This window comes from Cucumis sativus, chromosome 6 (assembly GCF_000004075.3).
Source record: "Cucumis sativus cultivar 9930 chromosome 6, Cucumber_9930_V3, whole genome shotgun sequence".
Classification (NCBI taxonomy): domain Eukaryota; kingdom Viridiplantae; phylum Streptophyta; class Magnoliopsida; order Cucurbitales; family Cucurbitaceae; genus Cucumis; species Cucumis sativus.
This window is the reverse complement of record NC_026660.2, coordinates 23,341,409-23,364,804: the sequence shown is the minus strand read 5'-3', so window position 1 is coordinate 23,364,804 and position 23,396 is coordinate 23,341,409. Positions and strand designations below refer to the sequence as shown.

General features: G+C 32.2%; 3 protein-coding genes and 1 non-coding gene across 6 annotated transcripts; 1 reads left to right on the top strand and 3 right to left on the bottom strand.

The window, feature by feature from the left end:
• Positions 1 to 1,036: 1,036 nt before the first annotated feature.
• LOC101208560 (splicing factor U2af small subunit B) lies at positions 1,037 to 4,234 on the bottom strand. Of its 3 annotated transcripts, XR_969845.2 has the most exons (7): positions 3,912 to 4,234; positions 3,696 to 3,782; positions 3,530 to 3,611; positions 2,951 to 3,077; positions 2,392 to 2,854; positions 2,165 to 2,272; positions 1,037 to 1,424 (listed from the first exon to the last, which is right to left on the bottom strand). XR_969845.2 is itself a non-coding variant. In XM_004143254.3 (6 exons), the coding sequence occupies exons 1-5, from the start codon at positions 4,146 to 4,148 to the stop codon at positions 2,434 to 2,436; spliced, it is 954 nt and encodes a 317-aa protein (XP_004143302.1). In that variant the 5' UTR covers positions 4,149 to 4,234; the 3' UTR covers positions 1,037 to 2,272; positions 2,392 to 2,433. The 3 variants fall into 3 exon arrangements, 2 of the variants coding, with proteins under 2 accessions (XP_004143302.1, XP_011657685.1); XM_004143254.3 differs by having other exon boundaries at positions 1,037 to 2,272; XM_011659383.2 differs by lacking the exon at positions 2,165 to 2,272 and having other exon boundaries at positions 3,912 to 4,233.
• Positions 4,235 to 4,280: 46 nt separating this feature from the next.
• Positions 4,281 to 4,363, top strand: TRNAL-UAA. Its single transcript has one exon. It is a non-coding gene; the product is annotated as a tRNA-Leu (tRNA).
• Positions 4,364 to 5,691: 1,328 nt separating this feature from the next.
• LOC101208322 (enolase) lies at positions 5,692 to 10,331 on the bottom strand. Its single transcript, XM_004143253.2, has 16 exons — positions 10,139 to 10,331; positions 9,769 to 9,832; positions 9,475 to 9,539; positions 9,337 to 9,384; positions 9,058 to 9,144; positions 8,868 to 8,948; positions 8,495 to 8,596; positions 8,326 to 8,406; positions 7,761 to 7,835; positions 7,565 to 7,627; positions 7,399 to 7,476; positions 6,713 to 6,907; positions 6,460 to 6,599; positions 6,282 to 6,333; positions 6,145 to 6,201; positions 5,692 to 6,037 (listed from the first exon to the last, which is right to left on the bottom strand). The coding sequence occupies exons 1-16, from the start codon at positions 10,202 to 10,204 to the stop codon at positions 5,957 to 5,959; spliced, it is 1,335 nt and encodes a 444-aa protein (XP_004143301.1). The 5' UTR covers positions 10,205 to 10,331; the 3' UTR covers positions 5,692 to 5,956.
• A 5,296-nt stretch (positions 10,332 to 15,627) lies between these two features.
• Positions 15,628 to 20,828, bottom strand: LOC101208077 (glucomannan 4-beta-mannosyltransferase 9). Its single transcript, XM_004143252.3, has 9 exons — positions 20,487 to 20,828; positions 20,289 to 20,387; positions 19,957 to 20,209; positions 17,599 to 17,709; positions 17,337 to 17,473; positions 17,099 to 17,212; positions 16,783 to 16,982; positions 16,503 to 16,697; positions 15,628 to 16,224 (listed from the first exon to the last, which is right to left on the bottom strand). Exons 1-9 carry the CDS (start codon positions 20,826 to 20,828, stop codon positions 16,062 to 16,064), a joined length of 1,614 nt encoding a protein of 537 aa, XP_004143300.1. The 3' UTR covers positions 15,628 to 16,061.
• Between the last annotated feature and the right edge of the window lie 2,568 nt (positions 20,829 to 23,396).

Sequence of the window (23,396 nt, the reverse complement as noted above, 5' to 3'; positions counted from 1 at the left end):
CAATTGAATTGAATGTTTATTATTAAATAATAATTACATCGAAAGTTGTTTCGGAAAAAAAGAAGAAAATTTTATTGACATGGATGACTGAGGAGCTTTAAAAAAAGTTATAATAATTGCATGGGACAAGGTGTCACACTTGTACGTATTCTAAAATTTTCTTTAGTGAAAATATTAAAGATGTAATATCACATTTCTAATTTCAATGACTTTGTAAAGAATGGGATATTATATTACAATAGATACTCTTTCATATGTAGCTTCAAGCATTTACTAATTTATCGTATTAATATTAGTACAACTCAGTTGGGATAGAGAATAAATCATTCACCAGAAAATTAGAATTTCAAATTCTTCACCCTAACTATTATGAATCTATAATTTTCTTTACTATATATTTGCAATTGCAATGAGAGCAATTTATTACATAGCATTTTTTGTTGTACAATTGTTGGCATTATTAAGCGCATCTTGTAAACAAATGTCTACCATTTTTTGGAGCAAGAGATTTTTTACACATATTATATCATCTTCTAACATTCAGACCATTTTTAAGCATATGTATCAAAGAAAAATTAGAAATCTAGGTAAGAAAAAATTTAGCAGCCCCCAAAAATTAAAAAGACCCACATCAACTTATATATACATATTAACTATCATGGATAGTGTTAAGTAAAATTCTGTAAAAGTAAATAGATATGAAAAAAAAGTCATTGCAATTTACACTTACAAATTTATAAACATTGTAACCAATTTACCTTCTAGAACTTCTCTACGTTTTCTCTTTTCAACTACTCATTCCTAAAAAATGAAAGTGTGTTTTTTTTTTTTCATTTCTTCCAATGATGTGCTATCTTTTCTTACTAAAAGAATTTAACAAACAAAAACATTTTTTTGAATTGTTTCTGAAAACAAAAACTACGCACCACAAACCAATTACCACAAGATGAGGTGAATCCTATTTTGTTCAGAAGATATTAACTTAACTTAACAATTATTGCCTATAAAATGACACAGATACTTTTACAGTTCAAAAGAGGTATAAGTTTAAGATGGTCCCATTCAAAATAAAGAAGAAGAAAAAACCTTAGCACACAAGGCAATACAAGGAAGATGAGAAGTCCAAGTTATCAAGGTCACGAAAGGACACTTTAACTATTATCGTAGGCAGCTCTCAATAGTATCTCTCTCTGAAAACGTCAATAAAATCTTGGAAATACAACACGATTTAAAACAAGAAAACAACATTAAATCTACTTGTGTCTCAGAAATCCTCAAACTTACTTCATTATGAGATGGGGAAAAATCAACCGAACGAGGACATACATTTTTCAGCATTGCAGAAGTTGTGGAGAGAAGCTTCCTTCATGTTTCCAACGAAACATCACATCAAATCCTGCAAATCCTCCAGATAACAGCCAAACCTGTATTATGAATACGATGGTAAGCTGCCTAAGAAGTATTCGGGCAAGCAGGAAAACCTGAACCTGCAAAACTCGCAGAATATGTAAGAAACATAAAAGGAAATTTCAATATCCATAATCTGCATACAAATAATAAAAAGCCATGACCACAACCGCTTCTAAAATTCTATTTCTTCCTGTAAAGATGAGAGTGAAAGGGAATAACATTCAATTAGGCTGACAACAAGCTCTACATCTACTTTAGGTAAGGATGTCTACAAGAAGTTTTTAGAAAAATACTAGTTTAAAAATGTTGACTCAAGAAACCCAATTGAAGAAAATGTTGAGTAAATTTTGAGGCATAGAAAATAATACGATAAACGCACAATTTTTTCCATAGATTAACCTGTATAATTAAGAAAGTGGTAACCATCAGCAAACATGAAGGCCGGTCCTAAAATCTTGGTCTTGCTCTTCATGTGAAAGTGATGAAAAGAAAGTTTAAGAAAAGTACAAAAACAGTAAAGAAAACAAAAAATGGTTTGTAAAAAACCTTTCCTCTAGACTTTTGCAGGTTAAGCACTACATACAATAATCCTACTTTTAGGTGATCTAAGGTTTTATTTCATCCTGTAATTCCCATAAACATGGGGAAACACATTCCGACTAAGGTGAACGACCAAAGAACAATGAATGAGGATGGCTGTGACCAATTCAAAATGGTATGGAATATTGAAGAGTTTTCCAAGAGGGTTACTCACTAAAGATTATTTCTATCCTATTTATTTTCATTTTTAGGGTGAAAGGGATGAGGTTAACAAAACTGGAATTCACATTCAATAACACGTGACAGGGAACCTGTCCTCCACCTGCACAGTGGAAATGGGCAGTGAGCTACTTCTTTTAGAGAATGGGCTGTTTTATTAATAAAGGGGAAAGCATTCTACTATGGCCCCTACATTGAACCAATAAAAGGACAGAAGCAAACCAGAAAATTTTTCTCAGGCAAGCACCGCATCCACCATTTTCTCTAGAACTGCTTAGAAGGATCAAATTCATCTTCATTTTGTACTAGGTCATTGCTTCCACCAACATCCTTGACATCCTGATGATTACTACCATTATCTTCCTTTTCCCTGTCCCTGTTCCACTGTTCAATCTTAGCCCTTCTTTCAGCACTACTTTCCCTAACTGGACTTCTGTTTCTCCTCCCTCCAGGGCTTCTACTCCGTCCCCCTCTATGCCTAGGGCTACGGCTTCTAGGCCTCCTGCTTCTATCATGATAGCGAGGGTCCTTTTCTCCATCTCTTCTACTAGGCCCACGTCCACGACCACCACCACCACCATGGGAACGTTCTTCATATCCATGGTGTTTGTGGGGGCTTTGACTTCGGCTTCGGCTTCGGCTACGCCTGCGCCTGCTCCTCCCAAATAAGCGCCTTCTCAACTCTCTAAAACCACATGAAAAATTACAACAATAAGCATGTGGATCATTAGCTAACCAATACATTTTCAGGAAAAACAAAGGAATTGTGGTGATGACGTACCTGCTTATCTTCTTCAGATGCATAAAGTTACAATAGCCACCACGGTTACATACATTTTCCTCATACTGCCTGCAAGTAGCTTCTCGAAAATCCGTCACAGGAGAGAAGTCAACAATGATGGGTCGACCTATCAAAAATTTGAAAAATAAGACCTAGTAACTACATACCTGGGCCATCTTACACACAAACAAATAACAAAGAGTGTAAAGCAACCATATTTTTTCTATTAGCAACCATTGATCAAGAGTATATCCGTTGATATGATAATTGATAATTGATAATTGAATAGCACATATAAATTTTGAAAAATACAGTTAATCCAAGTTTACAGTTAACTCCCTTTGGGAAAGCGCCATTAAACCTCCAAACCAAACACTAGCAACGTCATTATTGATTTAGAAATTTCACATCAAACTCGTAATAATATAACTACATTATCAGCATTGAATAAACCAATCACTGATGTACACGAAGCTTCATCTCATTGTACACCTATAGCACCCACAAGATTCATTTCATTGTAAAAAGAAAACCCTCAAGGAAAAAGAAAATAAACAAAAAAAGTATAGGACAATAAACCTGCATAAAAGCGTCCATTAAGATTGTGAAGAGCATTTGCAGCTTGTTCTTCTTCTCTAAACTGAACATAGACATTGCCCACCTGTCCATGGATTTAAAACCAAACTAGTCAGAGTAACACAGATCCAAATACACCCTTAAATTTAAAACGCGAGAGATAACATACCATATGGTCGGCCAGATTATCACAAATATTTAAACTTTCAAGATCCCCATATTTGCTCAACTCCTCAAATAGATCTTCATAAAAGTCCTACATTTCCAGATTGTAAAAAAGAAGGAAAGGAAGAAAACCATTTCAGTTGAAAAGATTGAAGGTTAAAAAGTCCAAGAATCAAATGCCAATCAACGAAAAAAGATAGAAACGGCAGAGAGTTAATACCTCAAAGTGATCCTGAACCTTGCGAGGGTCAAGAGCTTGGCCTTGAGGGTCGACGCCGGGGGTGATCATATCGGGTCTCTGATACATATTAGAGAGGAGGAGTGTAGGGCTGATGCTGGGCTTAGTGTGAAGCCTAGAGCACCGATCACCATGTCTACAGGCTCCAATCTTGAAGTAGAAAGGGCAGTTAACCCTATCCTTCTCCGTTCCGAAAATTGAAGCCAAGTGTTCCGCCATTTTCTTTTCCTCGAGACCGGCAGAGTCTTGCTTTCCTTCTCCTCCTGATCTGGATTTATCGATTAGGTTTTTAGCTTTCAAATGATAGAAAAATGGTTATATTTTATAAGTATGAATCCCTAACATCAAACAGCAGGTTTGCCCGAGAGGTTAAGGGGGAAGACTTAAGATCTTCTGCACATAAGTGCGCGTGGGTTCGAACCCCACAGCCTGCATTATTATTAAATTTTGCTTCTTTATTTCTTTTTTGGAAAATTTCGTTTACGACCTTATTCTATTTATTGATTATATATCATTAATAATTTAATCTCCATTCTATTTATCAATTTCTCACAGAAATGAAGTTATGGTTAAGAGATTGATTAATGATAAGGTTGTGCTTTCTAAAAACTAACTCAAATCTCCTAACCCTAACGTGGTAGTAGTTATTTAAACATGGTTATAATGATCTACCAACACAATTATTTTACCATTATTGTTTGTTGATACTGATTATATTCGTACAGAAAATTGTCTCGACAAAAACCAAAATGAGGTTATGAAAGTTTAATTTTTTTAAATAATAGTATTTTAATAAATAATGTCAAAAGTAATGAATAATAATCTTTTTTAACAAAAATAGGTGTCGAAATCGTGGACCTAAAATAGTGGACCCGATCCATGATTTTCACCTTATAGGAAGGAACTCATGGACCAAGTCCACAATTTCCATATAGAATTTAAAAGGTGTGGCTTTTGCCATTATATAGTTTGATTAATATTTTTTATTTATGTTTTGAAAACATTAAAAACATGTATTAAAACACACCATGAGAATAATTATTGATTAAACTATAAAACTTTTAAGTTTAAAAAAAGAAATTAAATCAAACTTTCTTAAAAAAAAAAAAGATGATTTCTACTTTTTGAACATTTTTTAAAATAACAGATTATGGAAACTAATTTCTAAATATATAAAATCAAATTGTTTTTAGTCCATTTAATCTTGTTTGCTATATTTTGTATTTTTCCTGTTTTTTTTGTTGTTATCAATGACAATTTGCCATTTTAAATATGACTTATGGAGTGCTTAAAATCATTTTTGTTGTATATGTTTATAAAACATTAAAACTTGCAGCAAACACATCATAAAAAAATTATTACTCAAAGAGAAAACTAAAAACTAAAAATAAAACTAATGCTTGTTAGAAATTGAAGATCACCTATGAAAATTGTGTCTGATCCACACAAATTCCTTTTTTAGATGTGGCGGTAGAAACGAGACCGATGTGGTGGGAATCGAGCATATGTATGTTAATATTTTCACATCATATGTAAATTTTATGAAGTATATTATTCTTAGAATTAACCATATGAAAGTGGGTATGTTTTTCAATTGATTTGTAAAGCGATCGGCCTATACTGCAAAAATATGGAGCAACTTTCTATTGTGATTCCATGCGGCGATTTGTCAAGACTTGATGTGTTCCGTAATGCCAATATGGACAAGGATTCACTGCCAAACAAACCAGATAATAGAAAGAGCATTGAAAAGGGTCCAATATAAGATTTGAAAAGGCACTCATTCATTCATTAAAAATTAGGTCTATGCAACTACGATGGATCGGATCAGACATATATCAATATCATGTCTTCCTACTAAAACTTCTCGAAACTATTGTTCAACCTCTCAGAACAAAACCTTTCTGAAATTATTAAGGGAAAAAAGGGATCTCTGAATTCGACAAAACAACCAGTCTCGCAACACTTATTCACTGCATTACTGAGATGGATTGAAAATCTTCGCCGCTCCTCTGGTCCAGTATGACCTAGTACGGTGCAACAGGCTTGCGGAAATTAACTCCAGCATAGACTGCTGCTGAGCCGAGCTCCTCTTCGATACGCAACAGCTGTGCATAAATGACAATAGACAGCATATTATCAGAATTTTATGTAGTTCGAGATAGAAATTGAGAGCTGAAGGAATTGTTTGTTTGATCTAGACTATAATATCAACCTGGTTGTACTTAGCAAGACGTTCTGATCTGCATGGAGCACCAGTTTTGATTTGGCCCTGCAATGAAAAGTGGGGAATTTAATGGATGGACGAGAGGATTACAGATCTGAGATTAATAGTGAAGCATTAAACTTTACCGTTGCCAAGCCAACAGAGAGATCAGCAATGAATGTATCCTCTGTCTCTCCACTGCAACCAAGAAGAAACTCAATTCTATTAGCCACTAAAACTTATAACTGGAAAACACAAAAACAATAATATGAAAGAAATATATTTTTCTATGAAACCAAAAGGATAGAATTAGAAAACCCCAACCTTCGGTGGCTGGCCATTACTCCCCAACCAGCACGTTTGGACATTTTCACAGCCTCAATACTCTCCGTGACAGATCCAATTTGGTTAACCTTGAGAAGAAGGGCATTGCAAGTCTTTTCCTTGATTGCCTTCTCCACTCTCTGTGGGAAATAAAACCAGATAAGTGTACTTGAAAGGAATTCATAAAAGGGTTTTGAAGACTATTGAAATGGTGTTTATGTCTCTCACAACCAAAAAAAGAGCCAAATCTTACCTTGGGGTTGGTGACCAAGAGATCGTCTCCCACAATTTGTACTTTGTCTCCAATTTCGCTGGTCATCTTTGCGTAGTGCTCCCAGTCATCTTGGTCAAATGGATCTTCGATAGACACAATAGGATATTCGGAGGCAAAGGACTTGTAGAGGTCCTTGAGAGCATCTCCTGAAATCTTCTGTGACCCATCATTGTTCTGCACCAACAAAATACCATGTAAATAAGACAAACCACCCAGATGACTTGAGCCAAATAATTAATAATACACATGCCCACATGATGATAAATTACTTGAGTTTGAAAGTTGAAACTGCAAATACTGGGCATGGCTATATTCCACAATTATTAGTAGTCAATTTACACATTATTTGATAAGACTTTTTTCCCAACAAAGAAATTTCTATAGTTCAACATTCAACTTGACTTCCTTGAGTTCACAAACATGGACCAAAGCTAAAAACTAACAATTCTGTAATATAAAAAATGAGCATTCATAGTTGTTGCATACAGGCCAAACTCTTCAGCTATATATACACACATGCACACGCACGCACACATCCATACATATATCATAAGCTTGAAATCTATCCAACTTACTGCTGCATTATGAAACTTGAGACAGCTTGAACTAGAACCAATCCAACTTCAAAAGGATAAAAAAAATCCACAAGTGATAAGAAAACCTACCTCCTCTTTGAAGTTCAAATCATAGGTCTTGTCTGATCCGTAAAATTCAGATGCAGCAACATCCATTCCAATAACAACCTAATATAAGCAGAGAACAGACGTGTTATTCTCCTCCTTTAATGGATTAGATAGGCCACCAAGAACAGGAAAGGTGGAAGGAACTAACCTGGCTAGTATAACCAGCTTTGGCAATGGCAGTTTTGAGCAATTCAAGACCTTCCTTGTTTTCCTGTTGATTATGTAGCAAAGATGTAAATAAATAAAAGAAGGGTGACAAAAAGCCTTGGAGAAAAATCAAAGAAAAATATATATATTTAAACAAATGAATCAACAGCATGGTATTTTCTGGAGGATCTGGCTACCTGAATGTTAGGAGCGAATCCACCTTCATCACCAACATTTGTTGCATCCTGGCCATACTTCTTCTTGATGACAGACTGCAATTATGCACATAAACCTTACAACACAAGTATTGAACACGAAAATAATACTAATACGTGTACTTCAAATTGATATTAACGACACAAAAGCTACATACAACCAAGAACTGTGGCATGTGGGCAAAAGAGGCAAAACAAGTTTGAGGAGATGGTCTAAAAAACCCAAAACCCAAATTCTTGAACGGTAGTTTCATTTCGAAGGGTGGACTGCTAATCCAATCCTTTAAAAAATTGCAAAAATAAACCACGCACAAAAATTGAACACTGCCTGGAAGAAAAATCCCTTCAAAAGATCATCAGCTCCAGCCTCCAAATATATCTTTTGAAATTATTGTATGAACAAACCCACGGTGTTCAATGTAGAAGAATTATTTTGATTCACGAGTACAATAACCAGTACCAAAAAACCAACCCCCACCAACTACAAGTAGAAAATCTTCTAATAATCAAAGGCGCAATGTGGAGAAGGAAAAAAACTATAATCAACCTTCAAATGGTGGTAAACTTCCACTCCCATCTTCATGGCCTCTTTGAATGAAGAAGCTCCAATAGGTAAAATCATGAACTCCTGTAGATATGACATGTTAGAAACGCTCTAGATACGTTAATGAATAAACAAATAGATTGGAAAATAGTACAGATGTAAGAAATTATGCCTGCATTGCAAGCTTGTTTCCTGCATGCGATCCTCCATTAATGACATTGAATGCAGGTACGGGAAGAACCAACTGGCTGTTACCAGCAAGGTTGGCGATGTGCTGCATCATAGATAAACCGGTATATGAATAATGAACTCATCTGACCTCTCAGGAGTAGTACAGAAACACATCTTATAGAGTTGCTTAAGCAGACTAGTATGAGAATTCAAAAAGTAACATGATATACCAATCTTCATTCCCTACTGTCTAGAAAACCACAATTAATAAAACCTTATCTTAAAATTAAAATCCCATCAATTAACAAACGTAGGAATTCGAAAAAATGAACGCATCAAGAGTCGTTGTTCTGACTCTTCTAAAAATTAGCTACCTGGTACAGAGGAATTTTCTTCACGCTAGCACCAGCTTTGCAGAGAGCAAGAGACACAGCGAGTATGGCATTTGCACCAAGCTAAAAATTGAAAGGTGCATCATTCACAGAAATTACTTCAGTTTCTTTTAAGAAAACGATGGATGACATGTAGAAACACTATATTGACAAAGAAAACCCAACCAAATACCTTTTGCTTGCACCATCCCCACTCGTTAACGGTTCCATCGAGTTGTTGAACCATGTAGTTGTCAATCTGAGCCTGCTCAGTTGGGTCCTGCAAACAGAAATTAGGAAAATAAAACTGTCGTTAACATATTAAACAAAAACAAATACTATGTTAATGACAACATCAAGCTTGCTTTAACAATATGTTTAAAAAAAATAGCTTGACAAAGAAAATTAGTGCAAGGATATGCAGAAAGATAATAAAATGATAACCAATCAGAAGGATCCGAAATCAACAAACCTTTCCAACCAATGCAGGGCCAATAATAGCATTGACATTCTCAACAGCCTACATAAGAAGACATGCAAAGAGTTGAATGAGAAGACACAGATACAAGCACCGACTACATCTCAATCAAAACTATTGACGATTGATTACCTTCGAAACACCTTTGCCGAGGTAGTCAGATCCTCCATCTCTCAACTCAAGTGCCTCGTAAATACCTTCGGTAAGAAAAGATTAGGTAAGAGATCCGCATCTTCTAAACTCATCGAATACATCGAAAAAAACATTTAAATGAAAAACGCATCAATACTACAATATAGATCGTAAAGCTTCAATCTTTACAGACACCCAACTTGCTCTAAGTAGAATTAAATGAGAAAAACCAATTAGAAATTAAAAATATAAACAGACCACGGACGAACTGGGAAGATAATAAGAATAGCTTACCAGTAGATGCACCGCTCGGAACAGCTGCTCTGGCCAAGCTTCCATCAGACAACACGATATCGACCTAAAATAACATCACGGAAATACAAAACAAGAAATCATCAAACCCACCCTGAGTTCAAATTTAGAAGCATAGACAGCACATCGTTCCCAAAGAAAGATTGTGAATCTCGTTACACTCGAGAAGAAAACTTAGCATGCCGAAAAACTCAATTGAGTTCTAATGATCTATATCCAACAACCCATCAGAGGATCGGAGTGAGTGTAAGCGAAAATCTTGAAAAGTGAACGAAGATACGATAAGATAAGGAATGGGAGAGGAAGAGAGAGAGATCGGCGATGTGAAGTAGAAAGGGGTAAAGATGAGTACCTCGACGGTGGGATTTCCACGGCTGTCGAAGATCTGCCTAGCCTTGACGGATTGGATTGTAGCCATTTGGAATGAGATAAAAGCTATAGATCTACAGAAATGGGGAGCAGCAGGGGAGCAGTGGAGAGAGTTGTTGTTTGGTTGCAATTGTGTGGAATCACAAGAGGCCTCGTATTAGTAGAAGCCTTTGGATCATTTCAGCCGTTCGATCCAAATTTAGGTTTTTTAACTGCGTCCCTTCCATCCATTTAAACCACACAAATACTTTTTATTCTTTTTGTTATGTATATAATATAATTGAGATTATGATTTAATTAACCATTTATTTTCCATACCCATCACACTAAGAGGTTCTCGGTTCAATTCCACCCACTTCAAATTATTTAATTTAAATGTCAACTTTATCTTTATTTCGTTTATTTTTTGAGTGTATAGAGATTTAAAGGTATATAAATGTGATACTAATCTATCAATATCTATTCATATATTGTTTGGAGAGAGTGAGTTAATGTGTCCATTCACAAATTTGTTTGGGTTATTTTGAATGGATTGTAAATGCCCTGAAAAAGTAGATATTACTCTTTTGGAAATACTTTACTTGAGTGTGGATCAAGATAGGTTTTGTTAAGTTGTTTGTATATTTTACTAAGAAATGAAAAAAACTCTCAAGAAATAAATCATTGTTTACTCTCGATATATACAAGTGTATCGAAGACATAATATCAACTTTGAAATTAAATATTGGATCTTCCTCTCCATTTGTTAGAAGTTGACGTAGATAAACGGTTGAAAATGAAAATTTTGCACTAAACTATTTTATTCTTCAATCTTTATTGTATGTCTATTTTTTGGTTTGACTATTGAGTATTGAGGTTATAATTATAATCTTAAATAAGGAAGCAAAATGATATCATCAAAAGGGTGATGAGAGCACTCACTCGGCACGCCTACCTCTTGAACATCCCCAATGCAACTAAATATAAAATACTAAAGTTATGTTTTCTTTTAATATATAATAATTAAGAGTTCCACTCTAAATTGTTTTCATAAACGAAAACAACAATTATTATAGAGTCAAACACATCTATATCTATATAACAAAAAAAAAAACATTTAAAGTATATATAAAAACAAGAGCTTGTTACGTGATAAATTATAATTAGACAATTAAATAGACTTCACGAGTCAAATATATTAAAGTTTATTTTATTGAAGTATGGTTTTTGATTAGTCTAATATAAACAAGTTGTTAGGAAAGATGTATTTGTTTGTTTTTCATGCTTTAATGTGTACTTTACAAATTCAACCATAAAACAAGTTTGTTTTTAGGGAGAGAGTAAAAGGGTGGGCGTAGAAATGTAAGGAGGGGAAAGGATATGGAGAAAGTGGACAAAAAAGAAGCATATTGGAATATCCAAAACAAAAGTCAAGAAGAAGAGGTAAGAAAAATTATGGCATTTAAGAAAGCGGTATGAATGGATGAATGATAGATATGACGTGCGAGTTGGTGAGTTTTCTTTCAAATCTAAAATGAAACTTTTTTGTTGAGCCAACGGAGAAGTCGAGCGGAGTGTTTTATAATTCAATGGGCGGCCAAAACTACGTGCCATCGGCAAGCACGAGGCCAACAAATCCTTCAACTTTTGTTTCATCAAAAAGGTTTCCATACACCTTTTTTACACAAAAGTTATTGCCATGTGTTAAAACCTCATGAGTTATGAGTCAGACCATTTTGTTTTACTTTAAAAAAGAGAGAGAAAAAACAAACTATAATTTGTTCATTTCTCAAAATTAAAATTTACAAGTCAAACTTTTGAATTGAAAATTTAAGAGATGTAATTATGGCAAATATCATATTTTATAGTAACATATGTCAATTTTCATCGTTTACCTCTTTTTAAAATAATCATTTGTTGTTTTACTTTTCAAAAAATAGTAACGAAGCTAAGAATACTATTAGTACTCATAAGTTAGTTTTTGAAATTTTAAAATAAAATACAAAAAAAAGAAAAAGAAAAAAAGTTAAGTCCACTCATCTCAACGTAGACTTAAAAAGAAAAGAAATGTTATTGATTTAAATAATTTGATGGTTTACAAAAATATTAATTGACAATGGAATAGAAAAATTGAGGCATTAATGTGGGTATCCTATATAGTTTATTTCTTGACAGAAGGTATGAAAGTGGGACATATCTACAGAGATTAGATTCCTTTTGTAGTTTTCTTATTTGCTTGTTCCTCAAGTTATATGCATTTTTTTCTCAAATAATTAATCCGTAAATACATATGGATGGTCCATATCATATCAATATCAAACGTGTTAGGATTTTCCTTTTCTTCTCCTTTTTGTCAATCTTGTATGCATTTAATTGTATAGGTAGATCTTAATATAATCTATGTTTAGCCTCCATTACATGTCCATCTCTAACAGTGATAGAAAGGATGAAAACATAGAGATGAATGCATATTTGAAATGCACAAAAATATTACATTTTTTAGTTTTTAAAATTTGCCTTTTAATTTTGAATATTTATACAAACATTAAAAGAGTAAATGTACGTGAAATTTTTTAGTTTAGTTTAGAAAGTCGAAAATCCAAACTATATATTATTTTGTAAATTTATGAAATTTGGTGGCATTTACTATGATTTCTATTATAAACTTTGTGAACCCCTCCTACTTTCTCATAAATAAAAAATAAATAGTTTTTCACGAATATATACTCATGATTGATAGAATAATTTTAAAAAAGTCCTCGATTATTTTTTTATAATTTAGTATTTGTCTTACTCGTTTATAATGATTTTTCAATTACGGTTATTTATCTTCTTTTTTATTTTTTTTGCATCGTTTTTTATTATCTCTTCTTTACGATCTTGGATAGTATTTTTTTTAATCGTATTTCTTCTCCTATCCTGCAAATTTTTTCTTTTTCTTTTCATAATCTTTTTCTTCTTCTTTTCATCATCTTTTTTTTTTGTTCTCTTTTTTTTTCAAATGGCTATTTGGTTCAAGATCGTTACCAATTTTACCTTTTTTTTAACTATTATTTGGTTGTTTACATCGTGTGACAAATATAAAAGATCGTGAAAAAATCGTTGAAAAATAGGATAGCCAAATTTAAATGATGGTATGGCTCAATTTAAACATATAATAATCTTTTCAAAAAATCATTTACATTTGGCTCCCTAAATTCAAACTATGTGTAACAAGTATAAACTATTGTTTTCCAAAAATCCCTGAAAAAAAAAAAAGCGTTTAGATTTGGTAAGTTTCAAATATAAACAATCAAATACTAAAAGATAGTTTTTCAAATATATTAGGCGGTCGGATGCTAATTAATCAATGCATTCTTATAATATTTTATTAGGATGGAGATGGCTTAATTGGGCAATAATACAACCCACTTTCTCTTTCTTCAATTCTATCAAAATTCACTTAGATGTTGCTTCTTGCCGATCTCAAAGATTTGGGATAAGGTAAACTCTCTTTTTATCTTCTATTTCTTTTTTGATCCAAAGTTACTCATAACTAAATGTGTTAGTCAAATGTCTATAAAAACTATATATAGATTAAAATACCATTTTCATTCTTTGTAAATTGACACAATGTATAAAAACTGCTCTAACTGTTTATCTAAATTTGGTATTAAAAAACAAGAGACTAAATTCAAAATTTGTTACATAAACCACAAATATTACCATAAGAGATGTAAAATATCATGAAGTAAATTTAAACCAATTTCATAATACAAAGATAAAATTAGATTAGTAATATATATATATTAGTTATTCAAAAGTAGGGAAAATAATGAAATTTGGCGTGGAATATGTTAATTTTAAAATTGGGCATATCACATGTATGAAGAACCTTGTGAATTTACACCAAATCGAATCACGTGAAGTTCAAGTTTGTTGCATTATTTGTCTTTTTAGTCATATTCTCACATACAAAATATTGTGAGCCCTATGGCATGGAATACTCTTGTTATCTTTTTTTTCCCGAGCAACATTAGCTATAGCATGATGAATAGGGATGTAAACTAATTGAAAGACATTCTCAATCCAACTCATATTTTCGAATTAGTTGAATTGATAATCGGAATAACCTAGATTAATTTTTCAACCCAATTTGTAAAATATGAATTGTACTATTTTTTTTTTCATTCTCAACCCAACTATGGTTTATTAGTTTCAATCGGTTAATTTTCTATATGATCATTTAACTTCCTACACGATCATTTAACAAAGTACTCATAACTTTACTTTTATTAAATAAATAATATATATATTAATTTGAGTTGGGTTTTGGTTGAATCAAAATTTTCAACCTTTCAACCTGAGATCCAACCCAACCCAAAAAAAAACCAAAATTTTCAATCCAACTTGTATAATATTAGATTGGGTAGTATGGGTTGTCAAGTTGTTCATGTTGGACTTATACTCCTAATGATAAATATCGAGCTTGATTATTGATACTTTAGTATATGTTTGAAATTTGGATTGCCTATAAAAATGCTCAAAGTTTAAAATACAAGTGAATTAATAGTTTTCACATTCTATTTAAAAACACTCTCATCGGAGTTTGTAGTTGGAATTGATCAATTTTAGTTGGTAAAAATGGAATAGGTTTTGTTGAAGTTGATAATCAGATATGGCCATTGGTGGTTGTCGAGTCATGAAATTGGTTGCTAGAAGTTTCGTGGGAGTAGGTTTTTGAGAGTGGTTATTGTTACCATCCGAGGTGGCCGATAGAGACAACTATACAAGATATTACCAAAATAAATCAGAAGATAAATTAGGTCTCACATCTAAAATATGAAATAAGTTGATGCTTTAATTTGAAATAATCCCAGTTTGAAATTGAAATCTAACATTTTTTTTATTTATTGAACGACTACCAAATACTTGTTTGAAAACACAGAATATAATAATAGACTAAGGTATAAAGCAAATGACAAATGTATTGCCTTTTCAAAAGTGAGGATTAGTCGTGGGAGCACAAGCCCAAAATATAAGCCCAACTTATTACTAATATGTGTGTATGAGCCCAAGAACTTCCAAAATATTCCCATGGGTAGCAATTTTATAAATTAACTCTATTGATGTATAATTTTATTGTTGATAAATTATGACAGTTTTTGTTTATTTGTAATTTTTTTTTAAAGTAGCAAAAAAATCCTTCTAAAAACATTACACTAAATAGGAGAAGCTAACAACATCACAACTGAGCTTTAAAGAAGAATGTATTACAGTATACATTACTCCATGTGAAATAGGAAATAAAAATCCTATCATTGACATTATAGAAAATCTATAAAAGAAAGAGGGCGTTACAAAGCAATTGGAGAACAAACACATATCTCTCCTCTCATTTTCCAACTGTTTATTTGTATTTATAAAACACAAGAGAGTACACATAACAAATGAAGGGTAAAAGAACAATAATAATAATTACAAAATTGTAAAGAAGATGCTAAGATCCAAAAGTCAACACCAACATAATTCATCTAGTCATAGACTCGTTGGATTAACCCCAAAATTTGAGGTTGAATTATTTCTAAGAAGACAGAGTTCCAAAATCAACAATGGCAGAAAGATTGGTTGTAAATTGTTGAGTATTCTTCTTTCACACAAATATATTCACATTGACTTCCTCAACTTATCTATTTTTATGTCAAAAAAATAAAAAACTTAAAAGAAAAGAAAAAAAAGAGGCATAATTTGTCGTCTCTTTTTTTCTTTTTCTCTCTTTACAAACATATATAGACTGTAGAGCAACGAATTTGGGTAGAGGAAAAAAAAGCACATTATACATCATAATATAAAATGTAATGAAAATGAAATATGGAGGAATGATAATTATAGAGGGAAGCACGGCAGCAAAATAAGGGAAAAGAAAGCTATGCGGTGGCGGATTCCGATCAAAAAGAAGAAACATGGGTGCCAACGAATCCAAATCCGACGATGCAGAAGGCTATGGCTTGAAGGAAGAGGAAAATGAAGTATTGGTTTTTGCCAAAGAAAATGTCGTAAATGCCGCAGATGAACAAATATGCTCCCACTCCAAGCTCCCACATCAGAACCCTATCATTGTCAATGTAATTTACAATTATTAAATCACACATAATTTGTTTATCAATAAGCATACACTGTATTTTATATAAGACTCTTTAACATCTTAATGTTGGATCAACGGTGACTGCATCGTTCTAGTCACCCACCAACTACACCATTTGATGTTTCAATTTTTGTATGGCATTCTAACAAATTTCTGTTTTAAAGATAGTTTCGGTATACACTTGGTTAATGATAAAATTGCAACTTCAGAATGAAAAGAAGCAAATTGGAAAGAAATTGCATACCTTTCCCCAATCCAAAATCGTGGCTTTTTAGGAGTTTTAGCAGCAAGTTTAGGCTTGGAGGCATCGCCTAATTTCTCAGTTACAATCCATTCGTTTACTCTGCTTGCCTCCAACAACCCAATGATTGTGCCCTTTGTTCTATGCATTGCCATTACATTCTCAAACAGAATCCAATACACCAATAAATGTAATGACCTGTAATTTCAAATAATAATAATTCTAATCAAATTCAACCCCAAGAATTTGAATTTAAAATTAAAATTAGAGCAGTGAAGTAGACCTTGGAGTGCCAACAGCATTGAGAAGGGTAATGATGGAAGGAATATAAACAGATCCCCATTTGGGAACCTCAACTTCCGGTACCAATACGGTGGCCGGTAGTACAATGCAGTAAAAAACGAAGGTGTTTATATGTGCTACCACTTTTCTCACAAAGAAGAAACTGTAAATTACATGCACTTTCTTCCATGCTGTTACTTTCTGCCAACCACAACAAAGTTACATTATTTAATCATATGGAATAATAGAATATGGATTATGGATTATGAAGAGGGAGTTCTGTTTAATTTTGGGTTTATAATATTAATTTTAATTACCTTGTTAGTGATGATTTCCATAATCATCTTTCTTAATAAATTGGCAGGCCCGCATGACCATCTGTGTTGTTGGTAGCGGTAGGCTTTCAATGAGCTGGGCAATTCATTCTTCACCTACACACATATATACACATATGTTATATGTGTGTGTGTATGAATTTTAATTGTTTGATCTATATATTTGGTTCTAATGATCTCCTATCGTCTACGTACTATAAATAAGAAAAATAAGATTAACCTTAAGGTCTCCAAGATACAAGAATTTCCAGCCTTTAAGACTGGCGCGTACGGCCAAGTCCATATCTTCGACTGTTGTGCGGTCTTTCCACCCACCAGCCTCGTTCAGTGCCGCAATCCTCCACACACCTGCCGTCCCTGTTTCCATTTTCAAACTTTACTTACTTATACTAACAAGTGGGTGTTATTTTTGTTTTTTCAAGAAAAAATTTAGATCAATCCTTGCAAAAAAAAAAAAGGAGGGGTTAATCCTAATTATTTACCATTGAAGCCAAAGAAGGCATAAGTGGACGAGCCCACTTCTTGCTCCACGGTGAAATGATAATCCAATGACATTTCTTGCATCCTTGTCAAAAAGCACTCATTTGCATTCACTGCACAATAAAAATTGAAAAGGAAAACTCAAATTTGTAAATTACAGAAAGGCCCCCCCCCACACCACTAGCATCCACTCTCACTTTATAAACCATAGAATTAGTCTTCACTCTTCACCCCACGAAAACAAGGGGGACCCGATTGCGGTCCACTATTCTACTCCGTAGTCCTTAGCACATGCCATTGCCGCCCCCCAAATAACGTCACATTTATTTTTTACTTCCTTAGATTCTATATTTTTCAACTTTATATTTATTTTGGGGAAATAACCAAATTTTGGACCATAGGATAGGAAATTATCATAAAGTGGGTCTGAAATTAAAAACAGCTAAAATTGAATACAACATTTCAATACAATTGGCCCATTACATGATATGGAATAGAATTGATGTTCTTTCTTTTTACACCTAATTTACACAACACAAACATTACCTCTATTATTATTATTTTTTCTTTATTACTTGTTTCCCCTCACCATCTCTTATCTTCTTGACATTTTGCCTAGATTTCCTGTCGGGCATTTCTCTTTTGTCCACTCCCTCTGCTTTTCTTTTTTCACCATTGTTATGTCCCATTTTATTATTTTTTCCTTCCCCCACATCCTTCTCTTCTTATAAATGTTTCCTTTACCTACTAATATTTCATCATCTATGTATAAACTCACTCATTGTCTTACCTCAAATGTTCTCTATCAAACATCCACTTCTCTTTTGTCCCCTGTACTCATAAATAATACTTTCACAGAATTTATCAAAGATCCAACAACTTTCTCCCATCTATGGCGATCCATTTAGCTAAATTATTAGTTTACCTAATAAACTTTTAAAATTTGTGACCAAAAAACATGTTTATTTTAACAACGTCAAATCTAATTCTTTCATATGCCCGACTAATTGTAGCTAACAAGTTATTTATTGAGATTGAGTTAATTTCATCGCTAAAATTGTGAGAAGGTCAACTAATTTTAAAAAATAGAAATGAGAGTGGTTAAATAAACTATAGTAAGTTTTCAATTTTTATTTTGAAAAGTGGGATAATAAAATCTATATTTAGATGGGGATGTTTTTAACATGTGTCATGCCATACATTTATTTATTTAAAGAATTTAAGAGCTTCATTTACTCAGTTTGACCAAATTTGTTCCCACCCAATATATTTACTGCCACAACTTCCTAGGGACCTCTCCATCTAATAATTCTACCTCTTATTTAACTCTTCGCATCATAAATGCCTCTAACATAATCTATCAAAAATTTATATTTCTTCGACATTTGGACTTTAATATTTTGTTGTCTCAAAAACACCAAATTAAATCAATTTTGAAAACATGTGGTCTAATTAAGGCATAGGAGGAATGTAAAAGGGGCATTATAGGAAAGAAAAAGAAAAAAAGATGGTGGAAGTGGACCTTTTGGCAATAAAGGAACTTTCCCACCAAAATAACTCCATCATAGAGAGCTTGGAACCAAAAAAAAAAAAAAAATCAAGTTTATTTTATATATACAGTAATGAATTAATTAATTTAAACAAAAGTCAAGTGTTGTTGTTTGAAAATAAAGAAAATTGAAAAAAAAAAAAAGAAACTTCAGGTTTGGCCAAGCAAATCCTAACAATGTGGAAAATTCAAGTGATAAAATACAAATTAGCCTACCTTTGATTTTCCTTTTCCTTAGAAAAATAAAAAGTTTTGAAAATGAGTTCAACAGGTTTGGTCACCTGCTCGATGGGTCCTGCCCCAAAAAAGCTTAGTGTATGAAGAAAAAAAAAACTAAAATTTTGGTCTTATACTCTTTATTTATTTTAGTTTTGTATATTCTATAAAATTTCAAAAATTATTTGACCTAATTTCAATCAATAAAACTCGAATTACAAGGACAAAAATGGAATTGAAAAGAAAAAGTAAGAGGTGTTAAACCCAAAGGCCACCACGTGGATTAAAGTGAGATTTAGTTGATTAAGAAAAGCCATTGGCTGGGTTGTTCTATAGATAATCAAACCCGCCGACACTTTTAAACTATGTTAATCCCCACCTAATTTCCCTCCAATTATTAGTTTTAACTGTTTCATAATCCTTATTCACCACCCAAGAGAGAAATAAAAGGGGAGAACATTTAATGGATCATTAACTTCACTAAATTAGTATCTACATCTTAAATTCGGTAAAATAAATTCCTACACACATATCCCACCAACCAAATTTAGTATCTTAATTTAGTGTATGTTTTGAGATTGAAATAGAAACTTACCAAATTTCCAGCGAGCTTGAACAAGAGCAATATTGGGGTTATGAAGAAGAAAAGGAACTGTTCGCCAAAGAAAATCGGGTTCCGGTTGAAAATCGGCATCGAAAATAGCAACAAAATCACATTGCTTCACATAGCTTCTTTTTAAGCCTTCCTTGAGAGCCCCAGCCTTGTATCCATTTCTATTGTCTCTTATTTCGTACTTTATGTTTATTCCTTTGCTGGCCCATCTTTGGCATTCCATTTCCACTAAATCCTACATTTTTCTTTCATTATTTACATTTATTCCTTCATTCACATTTTCAAAATAAATTCTAATTTTAAATTTATCATACCTTGATCATTGGGTCTGTTGAATCGTCAAGAACTTGAATGATGATTCGATCCGACGGCCATGAGAGTCCACATGCAGCCCCAATCGACAGTTGATACACCTATACACACAAGAATGAAGAAAGAAAGAAAAAGATGATTACAAAAACAAAAACTAATTAAGTTTAATAATTAAAGAGTTGAGAATAGTTGAAGTTTACCTCCTTTTCGTTGTACATTGGGATTTGAATTAAAACCATAGGATAAACAGAGTTACCAAGCTCGATATCGTCTTTCATGGGCTCCCATTTGAAACGCTTCTCTGGTTTTCTTCCAAAGAGTTTGACAAAAGAAATGACAATCCCCATATAAACCCTTTCCACGAACAGCATTAACGACATTATCAAGCAAAGGAAAACCGAGAGTCGGAGCAGGGGAACCACAAGGGGAGCTCTGATCGCATCCCAAGGCAATGAAATTACTTGGAACGACATGTCGTTGATTGTTCCTTCAAATGCCGTCTCTGTAGGGAGAAGAGCTTCCGATGAAATCCTCTCGGCCATTTTTTTATCCGGAAAAAATAAAAATAAAAGAGAAAAGGAGAATATTACGTTGCTTTGGATTGACGCAAAAATTGTAACGAAACCCCAAAGATTTAAAAGTGATATATGAAAATTAAGAAAAGAGTGCTGGGAATTTTGCTTTCTGCTTCTGCTGCAGAGGAAAAGGAAGCAGAAGCAGAGCTTGGAAGTGGGATGTAATAAATGAAGAAGAAAAGTGTGAGGTTTATATAAAGTTTTTAAAAGTTTTTTTTTATAGAAGTAGTAATAATATTATCATTATTAATTGGGGTGTTGTTGTTTTTTCTTTATTATTGTACAATTCTTTGTTTTTGTATTAGCAATGGACACTGTGTTTTGTGTTTTTGTACTGTTTTCAACCATAAAATATAAATTGAAAAAGAAAAGAGAGCAAAGATTTTTATTTGGAGTGTGTATTAGGCAACCGACATCGTTCAGAGTGTGATCTTGTAAAAGCTTTTCATCCTCCTTCTGGTCCTCCCTACGACTTCACTTTGAACTTTATTCTTTTTAAATATTATTGTGTTACATTTATGATTAAATTACTCATTTATTCTCTATGGTTTTCATAATTTTACAATTTTATAACCGGATTTGAATTATGAATAGTCTTTCTTACCTTTTTAAGATGTTGGTGGTGGAAGTTAAGTTTACTTTCATTTTTTTAACTTATTTTATTTGAAGGCATTAATATGGGTGTAGTCACCAGTTAACCGCACTCCCTTTTTTAAGTTAGTACATGAAATGTATATTTGATAAGCACAAAGAGGTGATAGTTTCAAGCTTTCTTACTTCTTTTATAAGGAAGTGTTGAATGAAGTTATTTACTATGATAATTGTCTATGTCTGCATGTGATACCAATGATGGAGGGTGGTTTCAGTCCTTGAAATTGTAAAGTTTTTTAGGTCAAGTTTGGTTCGATTTTTTTGTTAGCGTAATTATTTGACTTGCAATTAGTCAACCATAAATTTAAGGGTTCAATTTTCTTTATTTTGTGACGCTTATTTTTCTTTATATCGTCTCTCAATTTTTCTTGGTTTGTTCTAGATCTTTTTCGTGACAGCTCTAGAGCTTATAAAATTATGGAGACCAATAGTTTGTTTGGATTGAATTAATAAAAAAAAAAATCATTTTTTTGTTTAAACTTTTTTTTCTGATTTTTTTTTTTAAATACAAAAAATTATTTTGGGGCTTCTCAACATTTTAATTTTTTGCAAAATAACTTATTTTCTAAATTAAACACTTAAAAAGGTAATCCAAACACACTATAAATTCGTTATTTAATCATTATATATATGTCTATTTATAACATTTTAAATCGTCACGAACACCATCTATTAAACCTTTATATATCTATTTATCCTAATAACTTTTTATTTTGCTTTTTCTATTAAATGAAACACACCATAACTTCAACTAGAGTCACTAATAAATGTTGATACAAGTCTATCTATATCTATTAAATATACTTATAGAAGTCTATTAATATCTAATAGAATCTCAAGTTTTACTATATTTTTGGAATGTAATTTAAATATAGTTTTCTAAACATCATTAATTATATCAACCTATATAGTTTAAAATTATTAATTCGTGTTAATTCAAACAGATTTTTTCTAAACCATAGTTTAACAAACTCAGTGTATTGAAAACCTCTCTCTAAACAAGAGATTTATATAATTTCATCTATGTATTATCAATTTTTGTATCTAATTCTTATTTGACTTTACTATTAATATACAACACACATTGTGTTATGTTTCAACATAAATGAAAAAGAACATGCACTTAATAATTAGATATAGCAATGTAATTAAATGTTTAGATTTTTTTTAGTAACAACAGTTTTCCGAAATAATGTATAACTCATAGCATCATACAATTTATTTCATTAAATGATGAATTAATTTTAGTTATAAATAAAATATTCTATATATTTACTATAAAAAATTATTGGTATTTTTCATTCCACTTTTTATAGCTCATTACTTTTTTTTTCAAATATTCCATAACAATGGTCGATTTTAAAATTGCTTTTTTTAATATTTAAATAATTAATTTTTTAAATAAATGAAAGAAATTCACTACACAATTTTCTTCCTTTTCTATGAAATGTAAATATTTTATTTGGTAATTTTTAACGAAGCTTCTATATATTTAAATATATAATTTGTATAGCTAATCTATTAGATGAAAATCTAAAATGAACCATTAGAAGACAAATATTTTTTTCATATACCTAGTAAAATGAAAGTTACATATGGTGCACATGATGCACACTAGTCTAATTTAAAGTTGTTTTGGTACTCGAATTTCATTTGCATTTGGCTTTGTTGTGGGTGTGATGGCCTTACCGTTAACTTACATACAAAGATCCTAATAATGATGAGCCTAATTAACTTAATTAAATCTAATAGAACAGTAAAATCATGTTTATACTATACTAGAGGTTAATTATTTACCACCTCTCTCCATTAGGATAATCGAATAGTGTTATTTATATAAATTTATTATTCGGTAGTCGTCTTCTTTAAGATGCATACATCATT